Source organism: Hakea prostrata, chromosome 10, assembly GCF_041222555.1.
Source record: "Hakea prostrata isolate BN-2017 chromosome 10, UWA_Hpros_2, whole genome shotgun sequence".
NCBI classification, from domain to species: domain Eukaryota; kingdom Viridiplantae; phylum Streptophyta; class Magnoliopsida; order Proteales; family Proteaceae; genus Hakea; species Hakea prostrata.
In genome coordinates, this window is record NC_142609.1 from 888,347 (window position 1) to 902,697 (window position 14,351).

The window sequence follows — 14,351 nt, forward strand, 5'->3', positions numbered from 1 at the left end:
TACTGTTTTACCCATTTAAAAGAAATCATACCAAGTAAGAATTCACTTTTTTGGTTAAATTATGAAAAATTAGTTTGATTGTTTTTAGCTAGAAGTTGTTATAAAATCAATACCAAACTCGTCTCAAACTAATTTCAGAATTCAGACTAGTTTTTTTTTGAGAGTGAGAGACTTGCGACTCTGAAAGGTAGGTATGGAGGCCTTTCATGTGCCAGGAGGTTCACCAGCTTCTTTAAAGTATCTACCATGGTGAGTGGTGACCAAGGCTGTGCAGTTGCATCACAAGTTTGGCACTTCTTTTGTTTGTTTTCTTACATCAGAATCTTCATGGTATCTACTATCTCCTAATTCATGTTGCTACGGAAATATCTGGATTGTTTTTTCTCCCCTAGATTCAAATTTTGGCTGTATTCTAATATTTCCAATCAATCGTTTTCCTCTCTTCTTTTATGGGTTCCTTTCTCATATGTAGCCAATGTATATACACCTGGCTAGGGCTAGGATAAAAGATGCCGGTGTTAATGCTTTGGTTCTCAATAGGGAAGACATTTTTAGTTTACGTTTCAAATGTTAATGTAGTCGATTGAGAATTATGAGAACAAAGTGGTACTTCGTCAACAGTGAGTGGATTCATATGAGATGCTCCGCCATTAGTTTTTGCTTCTTTAAGTGAAACCCACTGAATGCTTTTGCTTCTCTTTGCTTAGTTCTGATTTTGGACTTTTTTTATGCCGTAAAGCTTGAATGATTCATTCCCACCTAAGTACGTCTAGCATGTTAATAAAGTGAGGATTGCAGCTGGTTTTTGACCATTTAAGAACACTGTATCTTCCATATTTTACCCAAAAAAGAAGACAATGTATCTTCAGATACGAAAACCATTCAGAACCCATCTACATAAATCCATCCAGGCTATTGATCTGTAGCTGTATGTGATGATTTCTAGGGTTAAAGCAAAATTTGTGCAATTGTGTGATTGATTATGGTTTATTCAACTCTTAATTGTATTAAAATTGCCAGTAGGGTTAGTAGAGTGGTAAAGACTCGTACTTCTTAGTGAAGAAGTGATGCTAGGATTAGAGCAATCAATCATACACAATCCCATAGAAAACAAGAAAGAAGGATAAACGGATTTTACCCTAGTTCACCTTGATGTGAGGCTACGTCCAGCATTAGGTTTTTCACTATATTCTTCTTGAAAACAACTACATACAATGTTCTGTTATAATAAAATATACATAGATGCTTAGAAACCTTAAGCCATAGTTATTCATGGTCTCAGGCTCAAACTATAAAGAAACTCTGAGGCCCACAGAAACATGGACCATCTACAGGCTATGGAGGCGCTGCCCCCACAATCACACGCCCGACCGCTCACCGGGGAGCAAGACCTCATGTTCGTCAGCAATATAATGAGAAGCATGGGTCATACTCAACAGGTAGGTTATAAGTTTGACCGCTGTGGAGGACATATGTTGTATCTCAATTCCTTATATATACAAACTTCCGTGTTTGAAAAGGGGAGAAAAAAAATTGAAAAAAAATGGACTAGAATCCGTCAAGGCCGGTTAAGATCTTTGTTCCTCTCTAAAATTAAAATTTGTGATCTTCCCAATCCAATTAGAAACAATCACTTATACTGTTCGACCTCTGTAGTGGACAAATGAAGATTTTTCAAGTGGTAGAAGTTTTAGAATGATACAGGCAAATCACCGTCGTAGACGAAATCTTCAGGTGAGCAAAACGTCATACCAAAAAGGAAATATGAAATTCAAATGAACCCACTTGCAGAAGATGATTATAGTTTCGCTATGTTGCCAGAATGCATGATCATGACATTAGATGAAGCTGCTTTCTATTAGGTGACTGTCAAATGAGAGTGGAAAGAGATCTCTTACATACGTTAACCTCTGCGATACGGATTCCAAATTGACATTACATAGCGTGGAGGATCTGAATCATGAATGGCACTTTTCCTTCTCATTTGGAATTTTTATAGAGACATATGATAATTTTCTTCATGATTAAGCTACCTTAAAGCTTAAATAATTCAATTGCAATTCAAATGGTCCACTTAAGTGGGTCTGGCGCCATAATCAGATTAGTGCTTTTGAGTAATAGACAAATCATGTCTCATAGTTTGAACACAAAAACATAAACATAGTGGCCTTCATGGCTATACCTTTCCATTTCATCTTCTTCAGAATTCTGAAGAGCCAAAAAGATACATAGAGAACTTATTCAGGGAAGGGATATAACTACTAAGTCCCTCCTACTGTTGTATCTACAGGTGTTCATCTCTCTGCCAGAGTATGCAACTATGCACTATATACAGATTTGTAGAATATCCTGTAAAGATCTAATGCAGTTATAACATAGAAGAACATACAAGGATACAGCTTTTTGGTCCTACAGACCATCATAGTAACCCCCAAAGGATATGTTAGCTCTGGTTAAGGGAGCATTTCTCACTGCTGAAAGAACATGATTCAATCTGGTAGCATGGTTAACCATTTCTTTGATCCTCTGCAATCACAAATTCCCAACTTTATTATTAGACTTGATCTTTGGTATCAAGGGTCGCTTTTCTTTGCTTTCTTCTAAATTTGAAATTAATCCTATAAGACTGAAGAGTAATAAATTCATCAAAATAAGCAGACCTTGTCATCGGAATAAACTTGGAAATGAAGCTTCTGGTTCTGGTTCAATTGATGTCTGTTTTTCTGATGGCCTCCGAAGATAAAGATGCAAATAGTGGCAGCAGCAAAGCCTACAGAGCAGAGAGCACCAAACCCAGATATTCTCCACTTCCAGATACAAAACCCACCTCCCCAGTCGCTCTCTCCATCTGACTTGGAATCTGGGTTGTCCTTCTTCACCATTCCTTGCTCGGGTGCCACTCTAGAAGAATTCTTGTTACGTTCCTTTGCCTCAGCTTTAAAATCTGTTTCCGTCTCCTCAAACTTAAAGGTGCCAAGTTCAGGTTGAGCCTTGATATTTGGATTCCCAGAGTTGGGAGAGTCCATTTTCATGTCGACGAATTCGTTCTCCTTCATTTTCTTGAAGAAGACTTGGGTGATCATGTCTTGATCTCCTGCAACAACTGATGCTTCTGGAGTTGGAGCTATGATCTGATCTGCCGTTCTAGTGACAGTAACCTCACTGATGCCTTTCACAAACTCATGATCTGGGTTCTTGTTCCCAGTAACTGGTTCCAACTGAATAGGGATTGGAACAAGTTTTTTTGAATCCCTCCTTGGAATCGGGACAGTCGAATTTGGAGGGGGTGCAAAGATGTATCTTGAAGGAGTGGGAGATGGGCAGATGAAGTAATTCACGTCGAGCACACATTTCTGATCAATACCCATCTTCCTTGAGAGCTGGATATCAAGGAATTCATCACCATCATCAGAGATGTATTCCCACTCATCCATATCCATCGATGAGGTTTTCTCCATTATGATTTAAGAGGGAGGTTAAAGGGTGAGAGAAAGAAGGAAGGTTTAAATATGATCAGTTGTCAAGAATAAGTGGCTCCATTAGAGCGGGTTCTGCGAATTAACTATCTATGAGCAGCCCACAGAGAGAAGAAGAAAGCACGAAGGACGAGTTGTTTTGAGAGCTTATCCCTCCTAATAGTGACAAGGAGAAATTGGGACCCATTGAGTTATAGACTGAAAACCTCATCTATGTGGTCCTTAAAAGATATTCTTATGGAGAAAATTTCTCTGTCGTGGCTTCATGGGTTTCTCTTCTTTTGTTGTAATTCTGTAACTATCAAGAAGATGAACAGGTGTCAGTAGTATTAAAGGGTGAAAAGAGAAGAGAATTACACTAATTGATAGAATCATACTATACTCATGGTATTTGACCATTAGTGTTTGGTTATAATTACGGTTGCTTGTGTGGTGTGTAACTTAGGCGAGTGGGGTTCCTTAGTCAGTTTCTACGTTTTGTTCGTCAGGGTTGGAACGACTGCAATTTTGTTTGTTGACTTACTTGATTCCTTTAGATCCATACGTTCTTAACTTCTTTGGTGAAATGGCATGGCCTGAGCCCTTACCATCCACACAATGATAGAAGAATGTATAGACACGTTTTTGGCAATGACGTGTGTCTTAGAGAGCCGGCCCCCATAGTTTTGATCTCATTCCACCAGATTTGCAGGGAATTTTCACCCATCTTTTCTGGGGTTTAACATTTCACCCAAAACTAGAGCAGTCAGAAACGCTTCATAGGCATAAATTAGTTTGCAACAACACCATAGGTCTAATTTTTGTCAATCGGAAGTTAATTGGCCAATTAAATGGATGTATTTTTAATATGATTCATCTGGTAATTTCAAGAAGGTGGTGATGTCCATCAGTTCATAACAAATGTTCATGTGTATGGTGTAATTGTGGTGGAGAGAGCAAAGACAGCAAGGAAAGTCTGCAAAGGCTATGTTCCAGCCAATCAATATACATTCAAGGTAGACGTTCTCAAATTTACATATTTGGTCGAATACAGCCAACATTACCACCAAACACACCTCCCCTAATAGCCCTGTCCCTCTCTCTCTCTCTCTCTCTCTCTCTCCCCCCCCCCCCCCCCCTCTATAGACCCAATCCCTCCCCCTCCCTCACTCTACCCTCTAAAAAAGGAAAAAGAATATCAAAATGAGGTCAAACAGCTTCAACAACCACTACAAATAGAATAGGAAAAAAGAAGAGCTAAAAGTAATGGACATATGAGAGGAGAGAAACCACCTACTCTTTTACGATCCAATTAACTCTTACAGTATTCAGCTTCCCTGAAATTGCATCATTGTGATCTTCAAGGTGGCAGATCAAAGCTCATTTGGCCTCACCAGTCTCCAGAGGGGCTTGGTCTTGCTGAAGATGACTCACCCAAGGAGACAGAGGTCAGAGAAGATGCCCAAACCCGGGCATTTTTTGCACTTGTCTGGAAGTTCCTAGTCTTATACAGCCTCAACTTGTTCCAAGCCCTCTTCACATCAATCATATGGCAAAGACGTCCTAGCAACTGCCTTCTCTCTCCAAACATGCCCAAGTTCAGGTGGGGGATATATGAAATCCAAAAAGATTTGAGACAAGACAACATTTCTGGGAACATGTACAGGAACACTCTTAAGCAGAGGAATAATACTGCAAGCACAAGATAAGGATCCCTCCTTAAAATCTCCTCTCCTGAAAGAACAATCCCAAGTTGAGAGGATTTTTTTCCAGCTCCAATGCTACTAGGTTGATCCACAGCAAAATATCCAACTGGCTCAAACCCTGATTTTGAGGCAGCAAAAATTATTAAGGTCCTCAAATTTAGACAAGGAAAAGAGGAACATGGAGTTGATGCCTTATTCTCAAAGGATCCCTACCTGTCAATTTCTTATAGAACTGTGTGAGAGAGGACAGATCTTTTGGACCTTGATACCGCACACTTGTTGTCTGGTTTACAAATAATATTGCAGGCAAGCTATGAACTCCATACCTAGAAAATACACTACAAATTCCAAAACAAATGTGAATTAGTTGAGCTTTCAGAGTTATAATAATCCAAATTACATGGCAGTAACAAAAATAATAATGAGGGAAAAATCTGATTTCCCTAAATTTCCTTGACATCCCAAATGTCAGATGAGAGGCAGCTAAGTGGGTTCCAACTTGGTTGAGACATTTCTCCTTGTAAATCGTTTATCAGTCCAGAGAATTCGGCCAAATCAGAATTTTCCACTTGAAGGCATGAAGCTCTAAGGATACTTGCAAATTCATCCTTCCAACTTTAAGGCTATTTTTGTCCAAACATGAAAATAACAGAGTAGAATTCATATCATGGGACGCCATACAGCAGAGATGGGACAGGAAAGTTGATACATGGCTTGGGGGGAGAAGGCTTTACAGCCAAACTGTCAGCGCTATGACAACAGCAGTGAATATTAATAGCAGCAGAAGCAGCAGAAATCATCCAAGTATCCAAGTTTCGCAATCTAAGTGGTGCTTTAACCAACCAACTGTTGGACTCACCATAACAGCCCTAGACTGACTCAGTCTTTGAAACTACATCAAAATATCTGCCCAGATCGGGTAAAACCATTACTGATAATATATAAATTACACAAATCATGAAATGTTGAGCTTCGGAGAAGCAACGGAACAACCCCAGAAATCACACATCTTAGTTTAGAGTTTAAGACTGGCCGACCCACAGAAGACCATGTCTAGTCTAGATATACTCAACCATAATCTGATTTAATTGGACATCTTATAGAACCCAAAGCATTTTGTCTGGACATCCAGAGCCCTATTAAAAAATAATTCTTGAGACGATAATCATAATAATCATCTGCTAAATCATTTTTAGCCTAAAATATTCTTCACTCTTATTCAAAATGTCCAATAATGTATGTATAGTGGATCTTTTGAGGCAATTATAGGCCTTGGGAGAGAATTGTAAAAATATGTTTCCATGCCATTGCTTTTTGGTTTTGGCTTAGTTTAGCCAATTCATTATGAAAGATTAATAAAAAAGCGGTAAAGCAACCCTCTTTTGGTTGGTGCAACAAGAAGGCGGCTCATTGTGACCAAGTTGTCACAGACTGACAGACTTGAAAAAAAAATATCTCTGAAAAAGCAGGGATAAGACTGCATAAATTTTGACTCTAAGCAGACCACACAATAGCAGGACCCTCATGCACTGGGTACACCCTATTAAGCAATATTAGCTAGGCATATCCGTGGTGGCTCAATAAATCATCAAATTCAACCAACATAGATATCTCAAGCAAGGAGGGTAGATGCCTTTCACATCTGATTCACGTAATAAGATAGCATAACAGGAGTTGAAATCCACCTACCTTGGCAAGGCCAAAGATTGTTCAACTGCTAAGTGTCTAATTTGAGGAAACATAGAACTGAGGGCATCAAATGTTGGAAGCACCCCATGTGAAAATGGGCAATAAGTCGAATAGAAGAGGACAACAGTACTTGGGTTTCTCTGGGAGGGGCTCAAAGCTCTGTCAAGCGATTCTCCATCCACCTTCAAATAGAAAACAGTTATGTTAAATAAAACCAAGAAAGAGAATTTCTTAAATACTACTCAAGAAGAACAAATAAATCAACTGGCATACTGATGCCTACTAAGGAAACTTCTGCAACCCAATAAGAGAAAACTTTTATCTCAAGGATGGGTTGGGTGTCAAGGCAATTGAAAGAAACAGAAATGAAAATTTACAGAAGTTACTGTTCTAGCTTCTTCTTTTTTTGGGTTAATTCTCTCTTCCTTTCCCTTTATTTCCCTTGCAACCAAACAGAGCCTAAAAGAATACCTATTGCTAAGTGCATATAAATGACAAAGACTGAGTGATTATTACAGATCAAAACTCCCAGATGCTGAACCCCTCTCATTGGGGGGGGGGGGTGAGAGGGAGAGTAACAATACACATTCAAAACACTGACGTTAACAACCATCTGGCACTAAGCAGTATTTTCCACACACCAGTCACGACATACCCAAACTTAATGGATGTGTCCAAACAACCATCTAGCCAGGTGTTGATTTCTGGTCCTGTCCATCTATTTCATGACACTCCAAGCAGGTTCTATTATTCAAGGTGGCAATTTATTCTTAGCACCACCGTTTCTTCTCAAGGTGTTTTAAGCATATACGGATCAATTCTGGTGAAAGACTTCCTAGTGGAGGAGCCAACAGTGAATGGAATGCTAGAATTGTTGGGAGGACAGGAAATTGCATAAGAGTAGGGAGGAAGGAGAGTGCTCACCCACATAACCCTAATACAAAGGTATCAAAAGAAGAAAACCCAGCTAGGAGGAGTCCTTAACTTGGAAACAAAATTTAACAAATAAATAACCCCTAAGATTCCTAACCAACTCTAAACTAGAAAACTTTTCCCACTTTCTAAAATTGATTGGATAATATAATCTACCTAAATAAAAGATAATTCCTAATATCCTACTAGACCCAAGACTCCAACTGAACCCAGTTCATCTCCATCCAGATATCCAAATGGGATTGGGAAGATCCAAGCTAGCATAGTTATCGAAGTGGCAAAGCAACCAAGCGTTTGAGGGCTCCGCTAAGTGCCATAGTGATAGGCAGCCATATGTTGCCTTGGTGAACAAAGCATTATATTGTACAATTTTTTATACGACCATTTTATGCAGCATAAATACCATATTAAAACTTATATAATTCTAGATACAAGCAAAACAAATATTAAAGAGTCAAAATGATGCAAGATTATCATTAAAAAAATAATAATAACAAAACAAACACACATTCATCCCATCATAATACAACAGAAACATAGCATAATAACAAAAAATTATGATTCTTATAAATACACAAGAATTCTACAGATACCTTAGCCCTCGTTTGACCTTGTTTCTTTAATCTTCAAATGATCTCATGCTTCTAATTTCATGGTAACAAAGTGAACACCAATAATAAATAGTGTTATGGAATGAATTTTGAACACTTAAAGAAACACCCCCAAAAAAAATGAAATATAAACACAAAATCAAAGAAGCAACCACTCAACCCATAAGGCATCATATTGTTTTGACGTAGCCTAGAGACAAAGCATACATTTTTTGCATATATAAGAAGCAGGCCATTGCCTTGGGCTTCCTAAGACGCCTTCTTGCCAAGGTATTGCCTAGACATGTCCTCTTGGAGACATTTTGATATCTATGCAAGCTAGTATACTTGAATCAATTCGCATGGAGTGAGAAAAATCAAGCTCAAGTTTTGTAAGATGAGCAAATCAGAACCACTCAATCTGCATCCATAAACATTGGCTCCCATGGGGAGAAAACCCAGATCGATCATCATGATCTCTTTGCATCATGGGATTTAAAACTAGAATTGGATCCAAATAATTCTTCAAGTGCAACCTTGCTAAGGCAGTTCACCTAGGTAGATTGTCAAATTTGTTGGATACAACTTATCCGTCTTCTAGAGATTCTGTCCTGTTTCATTTCTTACCATAGAAGTTGTCTAACATTAGCAAGCTCATAGCAAATTGTTTTCCAAAAAAAGAAGTATTGTTTGCAAAGGATGAAAATCATCTCTAAGTGAAATGACCAAATCATATCAATCAACCTCCACAATGCAGCCAGGTTCGGCTTTGCCGTACATAATTAGTATCTCTATGGCCTATTGGGATGCACGAATAAGGGAACACAAAATAAGGTTATGAATTGAAGTTGGATAAAAATGAGGTTGTGTAATAAATAGGTATTAGAAGGGTATAATGGGAAGATAAAAGGTGAACCAACGTAAAAGGAAAGATTATAAAGTTGGAACAATGTTGAATAATGAAAAGATAAAATAAAAGCACAATAGATGGAAATATTGGGAAATAGAGAAAATTCGAGAGAATGGAAATTGTGTGGGGTTACCAAACAATATCCTACTTGACGGTTCATTGCGTGTAAGGATAAAGGAGTTCAAATTCAATTAGGACTCAACATCCCTCCATGGATGAGGCAATGGCTCCGGAAGTTGACTCACTGGAGAAATCTCGAACCAGTTAGGTAAATATTTCTCTCATTGAAATCCTAGAAAGGGTAGAGTCTGATCAAAGCAATGAAGCAAAAGGGGCAAAGGGAGGGGCGGGGGGTAAGGGAAACTGGGAGAAGGGATTGGGGTTCAAATGGATGATTTTGTTCCTATGTATCAAAGGGGAGGGTCAAAGGTTGTGGTTAGGATTTTCAGTGGAGACCTAATGAGGATCAAAGTTGATAACATAGGGAGGATTGGATTTTGGTTTGACTTATGATGTCAACAGAGTTAAATGCATTTTATCTTGGTGGGTTGACTGGATGGAATATAGTGTTGCAACAATCAAGCAAGATGGGGTTGCAGAGAACATAGTTGTCATGGCGTTAAGGCGAATCAAGGCATTTTGGTGGGTGGGGGGAACTAAGGCGATGCATTGCAATTATGGGAAGGACAGCTCGAGTTTACTATTTTGCGAAAGAACAGCAAGATACTAAAGATATAGGGGGGATCTTCTCAGAGGGAGGAGATCAATGCAAAAGAAATAGACAGGGAAGGTTGCGGATCCTTCGACGCTAACACCAAATTGGTGGGAGGGCCAATAGGGAAGAAGGGAATATAAGAGTTGCAGGGGAGTGGGAGAATCCCAAAAGAAAGCCATGAAGAAGAATGAACACACGCACACGCATATGCATAAAAGACAAAATCACACAGGCTACTCCAGAACCTCTACTCAACTATTCCAAACTATTCTATTTTTTGTTATCAATGATTAAACCCTAACAAAAACTATTCAAAAGAAGAAAAACCATAGCAACTGAAACCTAGTAAACTTGGAAACATATCTTAACAAAGCATAACCTCTGAAGATTCCTAGTCAACTCTAAAACTTGCAAGCACGTCCCACTTTCTAAATTTGACTAGATAAAAATATTAAATATCTAAATAAATAAGGTCCTAATATCCTACTAGGCCCAACACTTACACATTGTTAAGCACGTTTACTCCACTATGGGTTTTTTTTTTTTTTTTTTTTTTTTTAAGTATAGTATTTGGATTTCAATAATTGTATGCTTTACAGTTATATAGAGTTCTGCTTTTTAGTCTCTGTTTCTTAATTTAATGTGTTAATTAATACGGGTACTTTTATTAATTTAAGATTTTTGAATGTCTTTCTATATGTAATACACTACCTCCATCAAGTAGATATGTCTTGAGAAAGAAATTTTAGCCTTTTCAAGAGTTTTGGTGTCCTTTCATGAGTCAACTTAAGATAACTATGAATGTAATACTCCCCTCCATCAACTGGAGATGTTAAGCATAAAGAAATTTGTTTTTTTTTTCCCTGAGAGTTATGGTGTTATTGGATAGTGCATAAGAAATTGGTTTTGTTGAAATCTTATTTCTTCTCTTGTCTTCTGTTCTCTCTCCCCACTCTTGGTCTTCTTTTCTTCCATGCAATTTTTTATGTATCTGCTCTTGGCATCTATTCTATCTAAAATCAGAACCCCACCCATGAGTACCAATTAATGCAGATAAATAGATGATCTGCTGATGCGTTGTCATCCGCAGCGTATATCCCCCACCATAAGACTAATACAGGCTGCGACGTTCCTCATATGAGAGCATGGAGTAGAATCGTCATCAGGATTTTTGAAAAGTTAAAGCACAGAACTAAATACCAAAACCATATCAATTGGCTGGCAGAAGCAGAATATGAAAAAGGCAATTTGAGATATGTGCATTGACTCATATTATTAAAACACACAAAATTATTGTTCGAATAAACTTAGCCCAACTAAATATGAGAGGGGACTAATATCAGTTGACAGTAACATCCAAATGGCTAAACCACATAATCTACAGAAACATGTGAAACTAAGCGATACCCAAATAACTAACAGCCTTTCCAAGTCAACCAACACATGTAATAATTTATTTCGTTTCCTTAATTTTTCAGACCACGGATTCCTACTATCCAGCACCAGATGGTGGGGAATAAGTGAACTTTAAAAGGAGAAAAGAAACCACTGTAAGCCTAAAAAATCAGAACACATAAAACCTATTCGCAATAACAAAACAAAGTAATGTCACTCCATTTTTCTCTCTGGAATCTTGGAAAGAAAATTAAACCGCCTTCTTGGGGAGAACGGAGAAGAACAACAACGAATAGCTATGAATTTCATTATTTTTCACTCTCAATTCACGTTTCAAGTTTCAACAAGAAGGCGGCAGCTTTTCTTCCCCAAACCAAATACCACCACAGCAGAACGTTGATCATAAAAGAACCCATAATCCAAACAGCTAAATCAAAAAAATGAGAAACTTCCTTACCTCGATGTGTGGAGAAGGGGAGATCGACGTAGGGCACTGATACTGAAGATTCTTGAGGAATAGGGGAGATTCAGGACGGCACACTGACGACGATGAAGCGAGCCGAAACGGATAAAGCGTCAAAATACAGAGAAAGATAACAGAAACCGTTGATGCCGCCATGAAACACCCAGGAAGAGGAAGACCAAGAGAAGAGAGAGACGCGCAGAATGGGTGAGACCGATCCGCGAGACACAGAGAGATGTGAAGGGACAAAAATTGGGGAAACGGAAAGAAATTCTGTCTTTATTTATAATTTTCGTCTTTTTTAATTTAATCTAATGGCTGTAAGATAATTTATATATTAACAATTAAACATTGAAATTTCCTTTTTTGTCAAATAAAAACTTATGAAGGGACGGAAAACTCCTTTTATTTTTTTATTTTATTTTTTTCCGACAAATCCTTCGCACCTTTCGAACCCGCTTTTTCTGATTTAATTATTAAATACATTATTTATTTATTATAAAAATAATAATAATAATTTTTATTTTTTATGAGGTTCATTCGCCAGCTTGCGCGCATCACGACTACATCCTCAAGGCGCTTTTTATATAATTAATATAAGCTAGGCTTCGCCCTTGGTTGAGGGAATTCTAACCTATACCTCCTATGTTGGAAGCGTTGGGCTTTCCAACCAATCAAAACTTTCTTTCTTCTCAATTTTAACGTTAAGGTGTCAGAAACGATTGATTTGGTCGCTAAAAAAGACTGATTTGGTCTAATTGGAATCGAGTTAGTTCCATTTATGCTTATGGATACATTCGACCCAAAATGTGGAGACTATTCTTTGAGTTATAGATTTTTGGTTGCTTATTTTCCATTATTGTTTTTAGATTCACGCTAACACTATTATTTAAATTTAAACATAAATACTACTTTGGGTTAATCAAAGAAAGAAAACATCAAAATCATATTCATGCAATCATAAATTTACGTGTTTATCAATCTTTTTAAAAATTCAACAAAAATTTTTTAAAATTATATATATTTTTATGAGCATTAATGATGAGATGATTGTGAAAGAAAAAAAACCAAGTACATGATCTCTCTAAATGCCAATCATCCACCTAGTAAGAACACGTGCAATGAAATAAAGAATGTTTCAATTATGTATAGAGTTTACCAAAAATCTTTATGGCTTGGAAGTGATTTAGTTTGTTTGATATTGAAATCTCGTGGTGCCACTTGATGGATTTTCAAGTTTTTTTTTTTTTACTTTTTATTTTATTTTTTATTATTATCTATCTGAGGTTTATCCGAGCCAGCTTGCGTGCACCTTGATTACATCCTCATGGGGATGCTTGTCGTTCGCAAAGGCGAACCCATGACCTCTCCACTGAGAAGTATGGATCTTACCACTCTACCAATCCTACATTGATGCAACTTAGAGGGACTTTATTTATACATTTTTGATTTGTCTCATGTGGGGTCAGACCAACTCAACTCAACTTCAACTTGAAGGAGTTGACTCACTTAATTTCAACAAATCATAGAAAAAAATCAAGAGTTCGAATATTCTTGTGGTTAAAAGCAAAATTTGATCATATATCTATCCTCTCAAGATATAATGGTCACCCCTTTTTTTCTTTCAACCTTGGTCGTGACTCAAGCTATAAATTATAAACAACTAGATGACATTCACTCACCACAAGGCTCACTTTATTCCGGGCAAGTATGGGTCATGTCTAAATTTTGTCTAAGGATAATTACTGTTGCCCCCTTGTACTTTGATTTTATTACTATTTTATTCCTGTACTTTTTAAAATTACTATTCCAACTTTTAACTTTGTCAACAATTACTATTGCCCCCTACCGTTAAGCTCCGTCAGTTTACTAATGATGTGGCATATATATTGTTTCAAAATCCCAAAAATAACCCTTTAATTTTTTTTTACTTATTTGCTCTTTTTCAAGTTATAATACTACCCTTAATAAGAAAAAATTAACTTTAATTTCACTTTTCTTTTTTAAAAATAAACCACCAAATAAAAGAAATATGTGATTTTGTTTTTCTTTAAAAATAAATCCCCAAATAAATGAAATATGTAATTAATAGAAGCTAAAATATTAAGAAATATCAAATTTAATTCAAAGCTGAAAATTAAAAATCACCTAATATATGCTGACCATTATGTATGTTACCAAATTTTCTATCAATTAGATATTATATGCTAATTTGTTTGTAAAACTTCCATCATGATGATTATGAAAAATTTAAGTGGAATGGGAAAGTTTCAACAATCATAAATATGTGGTCCCACCAAATTCAAAACTAATTATAAAATATAAGATTTTAAGGATATAATTGATATGCAATATAGTTTTTATAAATGAGGGTAATGCCATCTTTTTTACTTCTTAATTTTAAAGGTAAAATAGACATTTCATATTTGATGTTAACAACCACTCAACACCTTTAGAAGTGAAGGGGCAATAGTAATTTCACAAATAATGGGGTT

At 36.9% G+C, this 14,351-nt stretch overlaps 2 protein-coding genes across 2 annotated transcripts; both read right to left on the minus strand.

Moving 5' to 3' along the window:
* Positions 1-2,056: 2,056 nt before the first annotated feature.
* On the minus strand, positions 2,057-3,626 carry LOC149001308 (uncharacterized). The gene is made up of 2 exons (XM_089137466.1): positions 2,661-3,626; positions 2,057-2,526 (listed from the first exon to the last, which is right to left on the minus strand). The coding sequence occupies exons 1-2, from the start codon at positions 3,456-3,458 to the stop codon at positions 2,410-2,412; spliced, it is 915 nt and encodes a 304-aa protein (XP_088993592.1). The 5' UTR covers positions 3,459-3,626; the 3' UTR covers positions 2,057-2,409.
* Positions 3,627-4,583: 957 nt separating this feature from the next.
* Positions 4,584-12,104, minus strand: LOC149001309 (5'-adenylylsulfate reductase-like 5). The gene is made up of 4 exons (XM_089137798.1): positions 11,851-12,104; positions 6,851-7,032; positions 5,375-5,499; positions 4,584-5,279 (listed from the first exon to the last, which is right to left on the minus strand). Exons 1-4 carry the CDS (start codon positions 12,010-12,012, stop codon positions 4,846-4,848), a joined length of 903 nt encoding a protein of 300 aa, XP_088993924.1. The 5' UTR covers positions 12,013-12,104; the 3' UTR covers positions 4,584-4,845.
* Between the last annotated feature and the right edge of the window lie 2,247 nt (positions 12,105-14,351).

Bases quoted from the DNA above. Each gene is read 5' to 3' on its own strand.
- LOC149001308 (XM_089137466.1), bottom strand. From the start codon at position 3,458: ATGGAGAAAACCTCATCGATGGATATGGATGAGTGGGAATACATCTCT. The intron at 2,527-2,660 runs GTCTGCTTATTT...TTGTGATTGCAG, and splicing joins AAGTTTATTCCGATGACAAG to AGGATCAAAGAAATGGTTAA.
- LOC149001309 (XM_089137798.1), bottom strand. From the start codon at position 12,012: ATGGCGGCATCAACGGTTTCTGTTATCTTTCTCTGTATTTTGACGCTT. The intron at 7,033-11,850 runs GTAAGGAAGTTT...TTCTATTTGAAG, and splicing joins CCCCTTCTCCACACATCGAG to GTGGATGGAGAATCGCTTGA. The intron at 5,500-6,850 runs GTAGGTGGATTT...TGGAATTTGTAG, and splicing joins CAATCTTTGGCCTTGCCAAG to TGTATTTTCTAGGTATGGAG.